At 42.1% G+C, this 13904-nt stretch overlaps 1 protein-coding gene across 1 annotated transcript; it reads left to right on the top strand.

The window, feature by feature from the left end:
• The first annotated feature begins 4764 nt into the window (after nt 1-4764).
• Nucleotides 4765-8244, top strand: CUNH15orf48 (chromosome unknown C15orf48 homolog). The gene is made up of 4 exons (XM_037151799.2): nt 4765-5015; nt 5160-5245; nt 6603-6663; nt 7874-8244. The coding sequence occupies exons 1-4, from the start codon at nt 4980-4982 to the stop codon at nt 7940-7942; spliced, it is 252 nt and encodes an 83-aa protein (XP_037007694.1). The 5' UTR covers nt 4765-4979; the 3' UTR covers nt 7943-8244.
• The last annotated feature ends 5660 nt before the right edge of the window (nt 8245-13904 follow it).

Below are 13904 nucleotides of genomic sequence, written 5' to 3'. Positions count from 1 at the left end.
CTCAGCCAGAGGCACGGGATGTCGGTGTTATCGGTCATGTTAATTTTGATCACTTGTTTATGGATGACCCAGTTTCTCCACTGTATAGCTACTATTTTTCCCTTTTGTAAGTGTATTTTTTTAGGAGATAGATCACATGTACATTTTAATTTTCCTTTATCACAAAAATAATTAGAGTGCTAAAAAATACAGATAATCACAGAGAAAGCGCTTGGGTGTTGTTTAACCTTCCAGTCCCTTACACAGGTATAGATCAGATGATACTATGTACTTGCTTTTCTCACCTAGCAATACCTGGTAAGCATCTCACTGAGCCTTTCTTCACTCACAAGGTGCCCTAGCAGTTGTTGGAGTTAAGTGAATGAGACAGACAGGACCTACAGGTAAGCTGGAGCACAGGTCTCAGACAGGTCATGCAGTGAATTACATACAACCAGGAGTTGAGGGTATGATCAGACCGTAGTGCGTGAAATATACAAAGCCATAAATATTAAGTCGTTGGAAAGTTGTCTGTTTCTGACTGGAGCCAGGACACATTAGCAAAACCTTATCTTTTGGGGAATAATTATTTATAGATATGACATTGTAATTCATCTAAATTATTCTAACAAGCTGGTCCCTTGCTTTTGAGTAATGAGGCAAATGCCTAGAAAAACTTAGAATTCGACAGCTTTCATTCATCTTCTCTATCAGTTGATTTTGTAGGACAAGGCAGCCTTTAAGCTTTGCCAGCCCTGGGCCTGAGGCACCCTGGCCTGAACCCCTTAACTCTGACTCTAGCTGTAGGCCTCTTGTTTTTTCCCTGAAAAAGTTGAGCATATCAGGCTGGAAATTTAGTATCCACGTTTTGGTTAGAAGCTCAATTTTTATTTGAAAATGTCTGTTAAAATTGTAACTATAACCTCTTATCAAACCTTTGGAAGCCCGCTGAGGACAAAGCCATGTGTTTTCTCTCATTGGAATACTCAATAAGTGAGGAAATGAGATCAAGGATTTCTTTGACTCGGCTTTTTTCCCATTCACTTTTTTAAAGATTTTATTTATTTATCTTTAGAGGGGAAGGGAAGGAGAGAGGGATAGAAATACCAGTGTATGGTTGCCTCTTGTGTGTTCCCCGCTGGGAACTGGCCGGCAACCCAGGCATGTGCTCTGACTGGGAATTGAACTGCAGTTGCTTGGTTCGCAGGCCTGCGCTCAATCCACTGAGCTACACCAGCCAGGGCCCCATTTATTTTTTAAGTTAAGTTTACTGGGGTGACATTGGTCAATAATGAATTTCAGGTGTGCAACCTTACATCTGTATATTGTACTGCGTGCTCACCACCCACAGCTTAGTCTCCAGCCGTCACCACATATTTGACCCCCTTTACCCTCCTCATCCTCCCCCCACCTCAGTTCACCTTTGGTAACCACCTCTCCGTTGGCTCTGACTCAGTTTTCATGTGATTGAGGATGGCTCTGTGCAACTTCCAAAAGCTGTTCTTGGTTGGTGGGAAAACTGAAGCACTTCAGTTTCTAAGCGCCTGGGAAGTATGAATATCTTTCCTGGCACATGCAGCGCAAACTCCTTTCCGAGCCACTCTAAGATCCTTAAACAATAAAGTAGTACACCTCAGATATGCCAGCATTTAGCAGATCCAGTATTTGCTAAACCTGCTAACTAGGTAGCCATTGAAGAGTGGGCAGAAAGAATTTCAACAAAAAATATTTAATAAAAACATTTTTTTTCTCATCAAGCATGAGCTGAGCTGATTGAAGTCTAAGTTTAAATTCCTGGTGTGGGAACCAAGCAGTCATGACTCCATGTTTCTGAAAGCCTGAGTTGCAGCAATTAGAGAAGATTTCAGCAGTTTCTGGCAATTGAGGTGAAGAGGGGAAGCTCCAGGATTATGGGCTTTGGGGCAGCCACAAAGGGTGAAGCGTCCTGAGTGGGTTCCTTTGGTTTTATTTATTTATTTATTTTAGAGATTTTATTTACTTTTAGAGATGGGAAGGGAGGGAGAAAGAGGGAGAAAAACATCCACGTGAGACAGAAACATTGATGGGTTGCTTCTCGTACACTCCTGGTCCTGGGATGGAAACCGCAACTCAGGCATGCACCCTGACTGAGAATCAAATTGGTGACCTTTCTGGGACCACACCCAACCAACTGAGCCACACTGATCAGAGCTGGTTCCTTCTGGGTTCTGTGTGGGAGCTGTGCCTACTAGGCATCTTGGGAAAGACCAGATTATATACTGACCTTGTATCTCCCACAAATTCAGTAATCTGGGCATTAACTGAAGGCGGGGGAGGTGGGTTTCTGGGTGTAACTGCGATAGAAATAAGCAGATTTTAAAGGTTATATGGACACACTACATCTGTAACTATACATGCATCCAGTATGTGGATTTTAAAACACTTCCTGAACATTTTCAAACGCATGTAAAAATGGAATAGACCAGCAAACTCCCACATACTTAACTCTAGATTAAATACTATTTTGCTAAATTTGCTTTATTAGTTTTTTATTAAAGTGATTTAAAGTAAATTTCAGACATCACGTTTCTCTCTTAACTCTTTCCATATACATATATACACTCTTTAAAAAGGATTTTTTTTACATAACCATACCACCATTACCACGCCTAACAAAATTAACAACACTTAATATTTCATATCTAGTCTGTATTTATAGTTGCCCCCAAAATGTCTTTTGACAGTTGGTTTTTCTGTTCAAATAAATACCCTCACCTTTGATATGTTTGGCCAGATCCCCTTAGTCAGAATTAATCATCTGTTATTGGTACTAGATTATGCCTGGGGTTAGAATTCATGGGCACTACATTGTAAGAACCTTGAAGTAAGAGACTTGTGTCTTATTAATCCTTTGAATTTACTGTGCCCCTGTTCTCAGAACAATGCCTAGACTACTACAAAACTGTACTGCATTTCGAAAAGAAATAACATCAACAAAGCAGCACTCTGAATTTAAGGTCATTATACATTCTAAGATTTCTTCCTGTCTCGCACCTACCCTTCCTTCCTAGAAAAACTTACATTTAATTAATAAAACAAAGCTTTTTAAAGAATCTTATGAGAAAAGTGGCTTTAGAAATTCTGCCAAAGGAGCACTTAAAGGCTTCTTTAATTCAATTCAATACACACTAGGGAGAATTAAAGCTGAATTTTCTTAAGTATCTGATATGAATCAGACCAATAGGTAAATGTCTCCAGTTACAGCCCTGGGTTTACACAGTAAGAATCCTTGTCAGAGTAAGTGGGTGAGAAGCTACATTTATAATCTGTTTTATATAAAACATATCTTTGTGAATAATAGTTACTGTTTAATTGAGTATCTATTGTAAGCAATGCAGAATGCCATGTGATTTACTTATACATGTGTAAGTATTCTAACTCCCCCCCCCCCCAAACTTCCCCCTGAACTAGGTTTGTTCCACATTATAGGTATACAACCTGAGACTCATAAAGGTTAGGTAGTTTCTCAAAGTCAGTAGGCTAATTAAGTGGGGCAGGGGTGGGTTCTGACCTTAGGTCACAGGTGGCAAACACAAGGCCCTTGGGCCAAATCCGGCCCTCCACCTTGTTTTATCCTGCCTGGAACGTTGTTTCTACCCCACAGCTGTGCCAAGCTCTCACTTAACTGTTAAGGAGTAGTTACATTTATACAGTCCTAAAATTTCGCTTGGCCCTTTGAAGTTAACCCCCAGGCTGATGTGGATCCCCGTGAAAATGAATTTGACACCCCTGCCTCAGGAAGAATTACAATGGGGTTGAAAGAGAGCGACGTCTGGCTCTTTCCAGTGTACATCAAGATGTTTCCATTTTAACCTTAACTCATAGCTTGAACTTCAGACAGTTTTAAAATAACTGTTTTAAATAACTTTTTAAATTTGAGCTTGCGTGCTTGCTTAATTGCAGTAACTAGGAGTGGGGTGCACAAAGAACAGTGATGAGTGCCAGACAGACCTGGGTTCTGAAGACGGCTCTGCCACTTACTAGCTATGTGACTCGAGCATCTCTGAGCCTTAATAACATACTTTGCCTGCAGAAATGTCGAGATTTTGCCACAGGGCCTGGCACATGGCTCCTGTTTTAATGGAACTGTTGTTAACATTGTTTCCCTGGTTTTGCAGCCTTGCACAGACTGTGCAAGGTGAGGCTGGTAGCTTAGGGGTAAATTAAACAGGGATTTGAAGATGAAGCCAGCAGACTGGGTCGTCTCAGAAATGGACCTTATTCTAGAAACCGTTCCAGCTGATTCTTTTTGTTCTTCTTCACCCTTGACTTTTTTACGGGGAAAAAAATCGGGATAAAAAATTATTCTGGAAGGAACTTTACAACTAATGTGATTGGATTCATTATAATATAGCTGCCTGCACCTGGCAGCCTCCCCCTGTGGGGCCTCCGCTCCGCAGCTTCTTTTCCGGACCCCCTTTTAGCTGTGTTGGTTTTCACATGTGTCTGGTTTGCAGTTCCACTCCCTCGTAGACGCCTGGGATGGCTGGGCACCACCCAGAGGGTCAATGCTCAGCCTGGGCTCCCGCCGGTCGGCGGGTAAGAACCGCGGCAAACGGCAGGGGGCCCCCGGCGCCCGCATTTGGCTGCGCAGCGTCTGATGGGCACAGTGTCCTGTAGGGGGCGCCCTGGAGCAGGAGCCCCGCGAGGAAAGCGAGTCAGGTCCCGCACGTCCCCCACCCGACCCGTGACTGTGACCAGAACGCCCTGGCCAGGCCCTTCCGGCGGGCTGTGGTCAGTATATAAGGAGCGGAGGCCCGGGCTTCTTTTGGCTGTGGCCGTTAGCAGCGTCCGCGCGCGTCGCCCCGCCCCGCCCCGCCGCGCGGGTGAGCCGGCCCCAGGCTGCCCCCTGGAGTTCGTTGGCCTTTTTTGCCCACCAGGTTGGGTTCAAGGGGCTGAAGTTTTGGTCAATATCTTGGATTTTTTTTACTCTAGATTTGGCATTTTACGCTGAGGTCGTCATGAACTTTTTTCGACTCCTGATGAAAAAGAAGGAAGTAAGTATTTAAAGCAACTGAAAATCTTGACTCAGTGTTTTTAATTTTTAAAGACGAACAGGTGGTGCATAGCTATTCTGTGATAGGTCAGATATTTCACACTGAAACATGGGAATATTTACCCTCACCCTGTTCCTCCGCTAGCTTATTCCTTTGGTGATGATCATGACGGCGGCCGCGAGCGGAGCGACGTCTTTTGCTGCATATTCCCTTAAGAAGTCCGATGTGATGTAAGTAGACATTTATTATTAAAACGTTATTAGCAATGTTAGGATGATCACCTTCAGTTTATAAAATGTATGATATCGATTTCCTAGCTTCCCCCCAGGACAAGAATGCCAAACTGCGAAGTTGGAGTCAGGGCTAGAAAGCGTCCCGATAACAGAAGACTATTAAATTATGATATTTGTAAACTTAGTTTGTTCATTAATTCTAAATACTTTTTTATCCATTGTCCCCCCTTCTCCTGCAGCAAAGTTTGTTTTTTTTAACTTAAATTTTGATCATTTAACATTCTTAAATGATCTTTTGGGATATCCATCATAAAACTTATATAATCATTTTAATGATATTTTAAATTAAAAAAACATTTATTTTTTAGAGAGAGGGTAGGGAAAGAGAGAGAGGAGAGAAGCATCTATGTGTGAGAGAAATATGCCTCTCACACATCCCCAACTTGGGACCTGGCATAAAATCCGGGCATGTGCCCTGACAAGGAATTGAACTGGTGACCTTTCCATGGGTAGACCAGCGCTCAACCAACTGAGCCACACCAGCCAGGTATTTTATTTTACTTATTTACTTATTAAAGATTTTACTTATTTATTTTTAGAGAGGGGAGGAGAGGAAGAAAGAGACAGAGAGAGAGAAAGCAATGTGTGGTTACCTCTCATGCACCCATTACTGGGGACCTGGCCCACCACCCAGGCATGTGCCCTGAGTGGGAATCGAACCAGCAACCCTTTTGTTCACAGGCTGGCACTCAAGCCACTGAGCCACACCAGCCAGGGGTCAAATTTTGAAATTTTGATTTGCTAGAAAGATCTTTCCTAATGTGGTAGAGTTTATAGATTCAGTTATTTGCAATGAATCTAATGTCAGCTGTGGATATCAGGTAAAATACCATATATTGTGGAATATGAGGAACAGAGAAACTTGAAATGGAGACTGGCCCAGTGCAGGGCTAGAAAGGGCAGCTTTGGCAAGGGGGCCTAGGGCTCTGCAGTTCACCACCTGCACTGTTCAAGCCCAGCCCTTCCGTTGGTCCCAGAAACCAGGGCAAGGACATTTTTGCTTTCTGTTAGCCTGCATTTCTACCCCTATTGCTATTCAGCTTTTGAGAATATTCTCCAATCTAGCCCAATCAAGGGAATTCAGACCTCCTATGCTGCAGAGGAATTAATCCCTAATGTTTGAGTAAAACCTGTGAAGCCCCTTTAAGGAATCTTCCAGCACTTTCAGTTAACTAACAGATGAATCGCCTCAGTGTGCAGTCTGGGTCTGTCCCCAGCATGTTTATAGACCCAGTATCAGAGTTGGTTGAAATTCACCTACTTTTATGTTTAATCTGCTTTATTTTATTTGTAGCATTGATCGAAAAAATAATCCAGAACCTTGGGAAACTGTGGATCCTAATGTACCTCAAAAGGTATTTCTGAACTTAAAAAAGTTGTTTACATTTAGTCCAAGCCTTAGCATCGTTGCCAGCAAAACAGATTTAATACTTTCCACTTTTGGGGGCCGTTTAGTGTAGAATCAATAAGAATGCTGTAGAGTTGCAGAGATCTAGTTCAAATTCCTACTCTGTTATTCACAGGTGATTTTACAATCACCTCACCTGTGAATAATGGAGCAGGCTCTCAGTCTATAACAGGGGCACAATAATAGGGTTAAGAGGATTAAAGAAGATAAAATACATTGAGTCCTTTAGCATGGTGCCTGGCCTGTAGTAGACACTCAAATATTAACTTTTTTTCATAATCACAATATATTATCTCATTTTATCCTTTTATCTCATTACCTCATTTTATACTTATATAAATTTAATATAAGGTCTTTTGTAACACAGGAGTTCCTGAAAAACAGAAGAAGCATTCACTTCAAGCAAAAGTAGCTAATATTCACTTATTCTTTTGAGACTATTGCAAAGACTTCTTGTGTTTTAAATATTTTGGAAGTAATAAAGTTTAGTCTGTTAGACTGAACAATACTTAGGTCTGTCAGGAAAGCTATTTTTTTTTTAACAAAACTTTCAAATAACACAGTCTGGCTTGGTGAGGACATTTATAATCTTTTAAAGCTGCCTACATCTCATGGGTTCTGGAGGAACAGAGACTTGTGAGGATAAATGAGAATTTCTGAATGTGACTTCTTTGGATGTCGAGGAGTATCCATGGCTCTGTCCTTTTTCCCTTATTGTATCATTTAGATGCTTTGTACTTTTTGTGAGTAATCGGAATGAGGAAATTTTGTGTAGAGCTGCTGTCTGCCACATCCTGCACTCAGAGCATTATACATCCACTCATGGGGAGTGGGCTCGCTTTTTAAACTCAAAGTTCATGTGAAGCCATGGGAAATTTAAAATAAAAAGTTAAAGGAAAGAGGGGCAGAGATATGAGACCTTTCTCTCTGATCCTATAACCCCCAGGAATGCAAGGGGGTTTTGGAGGGATAGGGTGATGGAAACCAGCCTATTTTACTATCTTGTCCACATTTTAGAGATGGGAAGAGGTGATCCTTTGATTACAAATGTTACGGTGATGCCTTTTCTAAAGAGGAGCGTGGACAAACCCCCAAAGGGGATGTGAGGATAAAGGACAGATCCTAATGAATGATTTTATTTTGCTTTTTTATTTAAGCTTATAACAATCAACCAACAATGGAAGTCCATTGAAGAGCTGCAGAAGGTCCGAAGGGCAACCAAATGACCAGTCCTTCTTCTGAGGAGTGCTCGCTGAATCTAGTACTTCCTGTACAAACTACCGGGAGATGATGGACACCAGTATGTGGAAATGCTACCTTTTTAGGGCTTGCCTACATTTTTGGACTCTGGATAAAGAATTATAAAGGTAGTGCAGCGATAACCACATAATCTAAAAATAAGTTTGTTGTTGTACATTGGAATTTTGTATATTGAAATTTTTATGTTTATGATGCCTGGATGTTTTTCTTAAAGTGTGTGAAGATTTATAAATTAGATTATCTATAATAAAATGCCATTTGTGCACGATTTCCTAAAGATTAAATACATATTTAAATGGGGGAAGAAGTCTTGCTGAAGAAAAACACCTTTTAAAGCATAGCACTTTACCAGCCTGTGAACCAAAGAGTTGCCAGTTCAATTCCCAGTCAGGGCACATGCCTGGGTTGTTGGCCAGGTCCCCAGTAGGGGGTGCACAAGAGACAACCACACATTGATGTTTCTCTCCCTTTCTTCCCCTCTCTCTAAAAATAAACAGATTATTTTTTAAAATATTAAAAAATAAAGCATAACCCTTCATATTTTAATTAATATTCAGTACAAATTTCTGGGTACACTTTTCTTCCAAGTTTATTCATCTGCCAGAAAGTTATCGAGCATCTACTGTTAGCTTGGCACTGTTCAGGTGCAGGTAAGATAAAGCAATGAATAAAACCAACTTCTGGAGAGAGAGGAATAAAAAAGGTGGTGAGTGAAGGACAATGAAGAGACGGGGCAGAGACCTGCTGGAGGATTGCACCGGGATTCTGGTGCGAACAGGAATGTGAGGTATGTTGAGATTGGCCCTACAGAGGCTCCTGTGAGGACTGTGCTAAGGAGGATGAACAGCACCCTGCAGAGTCTGGGCCCCTCTCTATTCTGGCTGCTGGTGACCTGGAGACCAGAGGTGCAATCAAACCCAGCATGCCCCTGGGTTCCCCTTGGACTGTTCCATAAAATTGCTTTCTGTTCACTTTTTTAAACAATTGAGATATAATTCCAATACCATAGTATTCATCCACTTAAAGTACACAATTCAGTGGTTTTTAGTATATTCACAAAGTTTTACCACCATTTCTACCATCGAATTCCAGAACATTTTCATCACCTGCAAAGGACCCTGTACCTATTAGCAGTCATTGCCGATTCCTGACCCCAGCTCCAGGCAAACACTAATACAATGTATCTCTATGGATTTGCCCATTCTGCACATTTTATATAAATGAAATTACACATTATGTGGCCTTTGCATCTAGCTTCTTTAACTTAGCATAACGTCTTCAAGATTCATCCTTGTTGTGACATGTATCAGTATTTAATTTCTTTTTATGCTAATGTCCCACTGTATAGATAGAGCATGTTTAGTTTATCCATTGGCCGATGGACATTTGGATTGTTTCTACTTTTTGGCTTTGTGAATAGCCACATACAAGTTTTTGTCTAGCTATATATTTTTCTTTCAGGTACACACCTAGGTTTATTAACTCTTTTAGATAGAGGTGATAAATGCCTTTTTCTTAATTTCCCTCTGAATTTAATAGAAATTTAAGAGAAGGGCTAAACTCCCATTACCTTCACAACAATAAAAATTAACTAGAGGCTTGGCAGTTCTGCAGGGGTTCGGGCCCCAGGTGATCCCATCTGCTGCTTCCTTCTCACCTCACCTTCTCCAGATAAAAATCTCCAGTGGCTGATTTCCAGGAATTACTCACACCAGTTAGGAAGCACACTTCTTTGCTTAATCTCAAGTGCAGTGCATTACCGTTTAGGCAAATCAGAATGAACAGATGTCGTGGCTGGCCAGCTAGGAGAGCAGATTTGTGAAGGGTGACTGTGCCCTTCAACTTGGAAACGCAAACCTGCCTGAAATGCAGTGGCTTTAGGGGCGAGCATGTGACGGAAGGTGCTGTGCTGGCCGTTGGGAGGGACAAAGGCCAAGACACTTTAAGGTCAGAAGGTCAATTTTATTTTTGGTTGTATTCTTAGCATTTTTCCTGAATGTTTTATTTGAAATGTTTTCAAATACGCAGAGTTGAAAAGTGAGTACAAAAATACATTCTTTATCAATTAACATTTTTGCAAATTTGCTGTATCTCTGTATATTATGCTTTCTTAAAATGAATTCTTTGAAAATAAGTGACAGGCATCATAAAACTTTTTATGCCTAAGCGAAAGGACATGCTCACTGGCTGTAGTGCCATTATCATCTCTAAGAAGCTGAACATTCTTTCAGTAATATCACCTCCCATATATCCCATTCACATATTCTCTAACCGTAATGTCCTTTGTGACTACCATTAAGTCCACAATCCAAGGTTCCCCTGTTGTGAATACTTGACACAGGTGTGGTCATGAAAATGACTCCGAAGAAGCTCGTGTTGAACCATTTCCTCTTCAGAGTTTAATCTCTATAAGACTCTCCTGCATGTGCCCCGGGAACGTTAAAAATCTGAAATATGATAACATTCTCATGAAATTTAAATATCTCAAGAAGCTGTACAATTATTGAGCATTCACTATGTGGTGGGCATTGTGCTGGCCTCAAGGATCTGGTGTAGGAAAGGATGCGTTTGAGAGTGGCCGATGGGAAGATCTCAGGGGTAATTGGATGTGGCTGGGGGAAGTCCAAATGGCTCTGAGGTCTCTCACCTGATTGCTGGACCGGTGGTGGTGCCAAGACAGAATGTGGGAGGGAGAGAAATGGGGACTGTTCAAGGGAGGGGTGGATAAGGAAGGAAATGAGTTGGACTTTGGAATAGTTGCGTTGGAGAGCTACCTGGGTAGATTACTTCTGGAGAACTACAAAGAGGCGTGAGCTGTGGACGGTTCAAGGGATGGTGAAACCACAGCTTAAAGGAGATCGCCCACATAGGTGATCTCACTCCAGAAAAGACATAGTAATAATTATATGTTTGGTATACAATATAAAACATATCCTTAGGAAGAGATGTCCATTTCTTAGAAATCACTATATTAACACAAGCATATTGCATATGGTTTCCCATTCAAAAGTGATGGTGTGTGGTTTGAATAAGGAAAAAGGGTAAAGATCGTGACGAGTGGGATGAGTGTTTCTGGTGATTGTCCCTTAGCATGTGTTTCGCCCATGCTTAGAAAGCTGCCTTGGGTAATGACAGAATTTCCAGAAACTAGGGCTTTGGTTTTGCTTTTGTCTTGGCGGTGGCTTACTGTATTATTTGCCTGTGTGCATACTGCCTTAAAGTGAAAATTAGCATAAAATTAAGGAACACCCAAATTTTATAACTATTGCTCGTTCACCTTGTATGCCTAATATAACACACATATAATAAAATGCTACTAATTGGAGAGTGGGCATCCTGTGTAGAGAAATTAAACTCCACTTTTTCGTGTTCACATCAAGTAGCACAGGTGGGTTTTTCCCCAGTTGTGTGTCACCGTGAAGTTCAGAGCGCCCCTCAGCGTTTGGGAAGGCAGGTTAACCTGACGGGCTACTTCACACTGACTTTCTTACCTGACTTCTCCCTCTCAACGCAAGTGAGCGATGGGCTTGTGGCACAGGGCCAATGTGGCCTATTGCTTGCTTGTCATTTCGGAGGCAAGTTCACTGGGCCAACCACTGAACGTCTCTCAAATTTTAACTGTTTCAGACTTTACTGTAGTGGCACCATTGACATTTAAGTTACTTTTTAAATCAAGGTACCATTTATATGTACTAAAGTGAGCAGGTCTTAATTTTCCAGTTAGAAGAGTTTTGATAATTACTATCTGTGCCCATTACACCATGCAGAAGAAGCTACTGAGCATTTCAATCACCCCCGAAGTTTCTCTTGTGGCAACACTTAATTTTTAAATGAAAAACCACTGAATTGTTTATTTATACTTAAAGGGGTGAGTTTTAAGGTATGTGAATTATACTTCAAAAAGAAAAGAAAAAAGAACATGCTCCACATTTACGTGCTATCTCACCTCAACAAATAACAGGCTGGAATAATTTCCCCCCACTGTCTGAAGTAACCCCCACTCCTATGTGTTACAGTTGATTTAAATTTTTCCAAAATCAGGAAATTGGAAGTTGCTGAAGATGGTAAAAAACACACCGACAGGACCAGTTGGGAAGGGCTGACCATTCAGTCTGTTCACGTGGTGCCAACAAGAAGGTTCATTGTGAAGAGAACAAGGAGTGGCCTCCACGCACTGGGCTTACCTCGTGTCTGAGTGATGGGTGGACCACCACCCACAAAGGAAGGCGGAGTGCAGAGTGCCATAGCAACAAGTCTATTCCTGCAGTGAATCCTCCCCAGAGCAAGGGGAAATGCCCGTCCTGGCCGGGCCCTGGCTGCCTGACCTGAGGAGCAGTGGATTTATCAGGTGTGTAGGTAGATCATCTGCATTTGTGAACATCATTTCTCTGCAGAGATGACCCTAGCTCCACCCACACTGGGACAGATGGCGGTGGCTCTGCCAGTAACAAACAAATCTTACATTAATTTAGCTTCAGAGTTGACACATAGGCCAGGAGCAAGTGGACAGGTCAGCACCTGACTCCAGGCTGTCAGTCATGAACTAGGGGGCCTGGGCAAGTTTTCTAACTTCTTGGAATCTTATTTTGCAAAGAAGGTTCATCTCAGGGGCAAACTCTGAGGTAGGTTAATATTAAGAAATATTTGCAGAGATATTTCCCTTCTGCACTACTTCCTCATTGCTCTTCCTCTGGCCAGCTTGAAGCCAGGAGTGCAGCTTGCCTGGGGTGAGGGCTGAGATGCAAGAATGAACGATCCTACCCTAAGTGCAGTTTGGTGGAAGGGCAGTATCAGCACCACCCGGGAGTGATGGGGATTCTGGGACCACACCGAGACCTACTGAGTCAGGATCTCGGGTGTAGCGGGGGTCCAGGATTCTCTGTGTGTGTGTGTGTGTGTTTTGAAATCTTTTTAAAAAAAATTTTGTTGTTCAAGTACAGTTTTCCGCCTTTTCCCCCATCTCTCCCCCAACCCCAGCCATCCCCACCTCCCTCCCCTTATTCCACCCCACCTGGGTTTTGTCCATGTGTCCTTTGTAGTTGTTCCTGAAAACCTTTCACTTTTCCCCCCATTATCTCCTTCCCCCTCCCCTCTGATTATTGTCAGATTGTATTTAATTTCAATGTCTCTGGTTGTATTTTGCTTACTTTTTTGTTTTGTTGAGTAGGTTCCTGTTAAAGGTGAGATCATATGGTATTTGTGCAATACCATAAGCCACCTGGCTTATTTCACTCAGCATAATGCTCTCCAGTTCCATCCATGCTCTTGTGAAGGGTAGGAGCTCCTTCTTTCTTTCTGCTGCATAGAATTCCATTGTGTATATGTACCATAGCTTTTTGACCCATTCATTTACTAATGGGCACTTACATGACCTCTTCAGGTGCACGGCTAAAGTTTGGGAACATCTAGAACAAAGAAGTTTCAACATCGAGGCTTCACATCCCTCGCTGAGGTCACAGCCTGAGAGCATTATGCTCATGTATGCAGTGTGTTGGGAGAGAAAGGGTTTTCCTTTGGAGAACAAAGTTTGGGAAACTGAACACAAGAGTTTATGTTCTAAGCCGTTGGAGTTGGTAAGAATTTGTGATGATATAGTAGGTAACTATTTTTACATCTAAAAGGAAGAACAGTTTGATCAGTAGGAAGGAGAGAGGAGGAGAAGGGGCTGAGATGAGACCTTTGGCAACTTGCAGTGTTTTCAGTCTCCTATCAAAGACCCCAGGTGGCTTCCACTTGATGAGGTTTTACCAGGTCGGTCACTCTCTCCACAGCTTGAGGTGATAGACAACAGGCACAGTCTGAGGCACACACCTGAGGAGAAAAGCCAGGGCTGAGAGGCAGTTGTAGAGTCACTGACACCCCAAGTTATTGAGGGAGTAGAGATGGAAAGAAGCCAGCCAGGAGAGAGAAAGAATAGAGCGAAAAGCC

Source organism: Artibeus jamaicensis, unplaced genomic scaffold (assembly GCF_021234435.1).
Source record: "Artibeus jamaicensis isolate MK-2021 breed Jamaican fruit bat unplaced genomic scaffold, CSHL_Jam_final contig_548, whole genome shotgun sequence".
NCBI classification, from domain to species: Eukaryota; Metazoa; Chordata; class Mammalia; order Chiroptera; family Phyllostomidae; genus Artibeus; species Artibeus jamaicensis.
Note: the sequence above shows the minus strand (reverse complement) of the source record. Positions and strands in the feature narration are given on the sequence as shown.

Coding starts and splice junctions, on each gene's coding strand:
- CUNH15orf48 (XM_037151799.2), top strand. CDS start 4,980: ATGAACTTTTTTCGACTCCTGATGAAAAAGAAGGAA. Junction 5,016..5,159: donor TCCTGATGAAAAAGAAGGAA/GTAAGTATTTAA, acceptor TTCCTCCGCTAG/CTTATTCCTTTGGTGATGAT. Junction 6,664..7,873: donor ATCCTAATGTACCTCAAAAG/GTATTTCTGAAC, acceptor TTTTTATTTAAG/CTTATAACAATCAACCAACA.